Source organism: Stegastes partitus, unplaced genomic scaffold, assembly GCF_000690725.1.
Source record: "Stegastes partitus isolate 25-593 unplaced genomic scaffold, Stegastes_partitus-1.0.2 Scaffold1440, whole genome shotgun sequence".
Lineage (NCBI taxonomy): Eukaryota > Metazoa > Chordata > Actinopteri > Pomacentridae > Stegastes > Stegastes partitus.
This window is the reverse complement of record NW_007579171.1, coordinates 167,281-171,266: the sequence shown is the minus strand read 5'-3', so window position 1 is coordinate 171,266 and position 3,986 is coordinate 167,281. Positions and strand designations below refer to the sequence as shown.

At 39.9% G+C, this 3,986-nt stretch overlaps 1 protein-coding gene across 1 annotated transcript in view; it reads right to left on the bottom strand.

Moving 5' to 3' along the window:
* LOC103370545 (myosin heavy chain, fast skeletal muscle-like) overlaps positions 1-2,291 on the bottom strand; it is a 10,923-nt gene extending 8,632 nt beyond the window's left edge. Inside the window, exons 1-11 of the mRNA XM_008299639.1 lie at positions 2,085-2,291; positions 1,861-2,004; positions 1,591-1,747; positions 1,470-1,497; positions 1,274-1,388; positions 1,052-1,144; positions 900-963; positions 719-817; positions 522-625; positions 261-399; positions 6-124 (exon numbers count right to left, since the gene is read on the bottom strand). Of these exons, the coding sequence (XP_008297861.1) occupies positions 6-124; positions 261-399; positions 522-625; positions 719-817; positions 900-963; positions 1,052-1,144; positions 1,274-1,388; positions 1,470-1,497; positions 1,591-1,747; positions 1,861-2,004; positions 2,085-2,291 (1,269 nt within the window). The remainder of the gene's footprint in view (positions 1-5; positions 125-260; positions 400-521; positions 626-718; positions 818-899; positions 964-1,051; positions 1,145-1,273; positions 1,389-1,469; positions 1,498-1,590; positions 1,748-1,860; positions 2,005-2,084) is intronic.
* Between the last annotated feature and the right edge of the window lie 1,695 nt (positions 2,292-3,986).

Below are 3,986 nucleotides of genomic sequence, written 5' to 3'. Positions count from 1 at the left end.
TTTACCTGAGGAACAGTCTGTCCCTTGGTGACGTACTCATTTCCGACCTTCACTCTGGGATAGCACAGAGCCTTCAGCATGTCAGCAGAGTTCAGACCCAACAGGTAGGCAACCTTGTCAGCATCTGAAAACAGTATTTGACAGTTAATACATGCAGCATGTGGTGATTGTCCACCACGATGGCCACAAAACAGCATGATTAAGAATTGAATCACTGTTGTTTATGAATTTTTCACTTTGATATCATACTAAGTGCTCACCCTCTGTGCCATCAGGCTCAGCCTGCTCCTCACGCTGCTTCTGCTTGAACTTCATGTTACCGTGGTGAAGCACAGCACCAGTCATCTTGTAGATGCTGATCTTCTCCTCAGCGGTGAAGCCCAGGATGTCAATAGCATTCTGTGCAAAAGAGGTGTCCACATGAAATATCCTTAATTTGAAAACACCTATAAAAACACCACTTTGGTGACCGGGGTAAGACACACGGCATGATTGATATTTTAATTGTGAAAATCACTCACATCAGTGGCTTCCAGCTCCACTTTGTCATCAATACTGGCCACAGTGATCTGACCCATGCTGCACATGGGGAAGTCGTAAGGGTTGGTTGTGATGAGAGCCGCCTCTGATAATCAAAAAAATTGAAAATGTTGAATCAAGAGTTTAATAGGAAAATTGTGAAGAGGTTTGTCATTGAGCAACAAGTCAGTTTGTTTACCAATCAGCTCAGGCTTGTGGTTGGTCATCATCTGATAGAAGATGTGGTAGCCTCTCTCATCGGGAAGCTGGAATGTCACTCTAGACTTCTCCAGCAGATCTGCAAAGTTTATTGATAAGTCACAATTTGCCCCACCCTCAGACTATCTTTTATGCATTCTCACTGAGCATTTGTCACTTACATGTCTCAATGTCAGCACTAGCCAGTTTGCCAGTTGTGCCGAAATGGATTCTGATGAATTTACCCTGTTTGGAGCAAAAGAATGCTTAAAGTCCCTTAACATGGGTAATGTGTAAAACGAAAACTCCTGTGTAGGAATCAGATGATACTTACGAAACGAGAGGAGTTGTCATTCCTCACAGTTTTGGCATTACCGTAAGCCTCCAGCAGAGGGTTGGCAGCAATAATCTGGTCCTCCAGTGAGCCCTAGAATCCAAGTTTAGATCAGATATCAGAAAAGGATTGTCCTTCTGGAAGTCTATTCAGATTTGTTTTATTGTCATTGTAACAAGTACAACAATACGTAAGGTGGGAAATGTTACCATCAAAACATACCTGGATTTTTCCGGCTCCTTGCGCTTCCTTCTTCTTGTCTCCACCAACTGAGATTGTGGCAAAGTACTGGATGACACGCTTGGTGTTCACAGTCTTTCCGGCACCAGATTCTCCACTGGGTATAGACAAAGACTTGTGAGAATTTGGTCAAAGATATTTAATCATAATAAACAAAGGCAACAAGTGTAAGACTTACGTGATCAAAACAGACTGGTTCTCCCTGTCTGTTAAAATGACAAAGAAAGAACTTCACAATGCATTTCTGCAACAGATAGGTCATTACTAACAAATTCTTCATTGCTATGTGAAGCACATACCAGTAAGCATGTTCTGATAAGCGTTGTCAGAGACAGAGAAGATGTGGGGTGGAGCCTCCATACGCTTCTTGCCTCTGTAGGCAGACACAACTTCAGCATCGTACACCGGGAGCCACTTGTAGGGGTTGACGGTGGCACAGAACAAGCCAGAGTAGGTCTAAAAAGGATTATGGAGATATTTAAGTTCATGCCATATCACATTTCTAACTAGTGTTGTGTTTTTGTTTTTTTTTTAAAATATCTCTTAGCTAATCAGGAATGTTTTCTTACGTAGATCATCCAGGCTGCATAACGCTCTTTGAGGTTATACAACACAGAGGCTTCATTGAGGTGGGTCATCATGGCCATGTCCTCAATTTTGTCGAACTTGGGAGGGTTCATTGGAGTGACGTCATCTTCTTTGACTGTCTTCTCCTGCAGCAGGACATGGTCACAATGAGAACTGATCGCATTTAACATTTAACGCCCATGGAGTCTGACTTCAAGACACCAACCTCCTGAGTGTCCAAGACTTTGACAGTGACATTGCCAGCGTCTTTCTTGATGATGGTTCCCTTCAGGTACAGCTCTTTGGCATCAACCACATAGCAGGCGCTCTTGGCATCGAAGGGTTTGTTTTGAGCCTCAATTCTTTCCTTCTCTGGCTTACGCAGGAAAACGGCAGCTTTGCCATAAATGGCCATCTCCGCGTCTGTACTCATGGTGGCGGTTTGTGTCTGTGTAGCAAGTCAAACATTAACCATGTTAGAGGTTTCTCCCCAACAGAAGTCTCTGTTCTTTCCATTCACCTAAGGTTAGGTACCTGTGGATTACTAACCACTAATTGTATCCCCAACTAATTTTTCTGCATGTTTACTGGTAACCTTTAGGTGAGTTTCTGCATTTTAGATTAACCATATTTTTGTTGCTCTTACAACCCCTTCGATAAAAATTATATTCCTAGACAACTAAACTGTATTTTTATTTACGTTTTAAAAGACTAATTATTTCTTCCAGCTTAAAGGTAGTTCTGTGACCTAGTACAAAACACTTCCATTTTCAGAGAAACACAAAGTGCCTGTGTTAAGAGGTGGACGCATAAGTTCATAACAAGACTTTCACCCAGAAGACTGGGTTTCGTGTCCTATTGGGGCCATTATACTTGGACTCAGTTCTCATTTTCACTTGCTGTTCCTCCCCTTTTTTTTTTACCTCACTGTTAGTTGTAGCTTAGGCACTAAAGCTAAGAAGTTTGGTGTACGAAAATATCACTCTTTGAAAATTGCCACTTTCACAACCGTAATTATATGTTTGGCCCCCAAAGCCCTGTTAAGGAAAATATTCTGGCTTATATTAAAGTAGTCTAGTTCACAAAATATTTTTTAATCTTCTCCTCCATTCCCTGTGCAAACTGTGTGGCAAGTCCTGCCCCATCAAATGCAAGATTAGTTGACTAAAAAGGAGCAACAGTAAAGCAATGAAATATATGGCAACAATATGTTGATTACAACTGATCTGTAGTATGTTGCAAACAATTAAATCCAATTGAAAATAACCATCTCAAAATGTAATTCAGTTGCAGTTAAGTTCTATTGGAACGTAATTTTTAGAAGACAGGACTGATTATTAACACTGAGGTTTGTTTAAATTGCATGAACAACACCTGAGGCCACTGATTAAACATGCTTATGCTCATGTATGTTTCCAAAAGCATGTAAAGTATATAAGCATGGTAAAAGTTGTACATACCTTACTCTTTCCTAATGTGAAAGAATGTTGTATTCCACAAACCTGTTAAAAACATTATGTTTAAGTCAGTTAAGGACACAGTCACAACTTAATTGCTAAAATGTAACTTGTACATATTGTATATTGTTAAAGCTACAAGAAAAAATATGTTTCAATTTGTGCTAGAGAAAAGTACAGCGTGCATTTAAAGATACTACATCTACATATTTTTGTACTTTTACATGACTTATATTTTAACTGCTTTTAAAATCAGGTATACATCTAAATGGTTGCAGGCTCAACAGTTGCTAAGCTCACCACAAGCAGGAACTTCACTGGTCTTCTACCGCACACTGTGACGCCCCTCCTGGACCCCTTATATATGATTTGGGTTGCTTACCAGGCAAAGGGTAAAGCAGGCTAGCATTCCAAATATGGTCAGGATGACAGATGTGTCTTGGAAGCATTTGAAATATTTTACTGGCACTAAATTTAGGAGAATCTCTGCCTTTAGTCATTAGCTTTTCAGTTACATTTTTTTTTAAAGAAAATCTGTACTTTTAAGCAGCCCATGGGGTCAGAGTTTTTTTATTTAAAAATGTAATTAGAATAATTACATCAAGCTGGAAGGTGTGCTATTTTCACTCACATCTTAAGTTACAACTGACTTTGCATTTCATGACATAAAT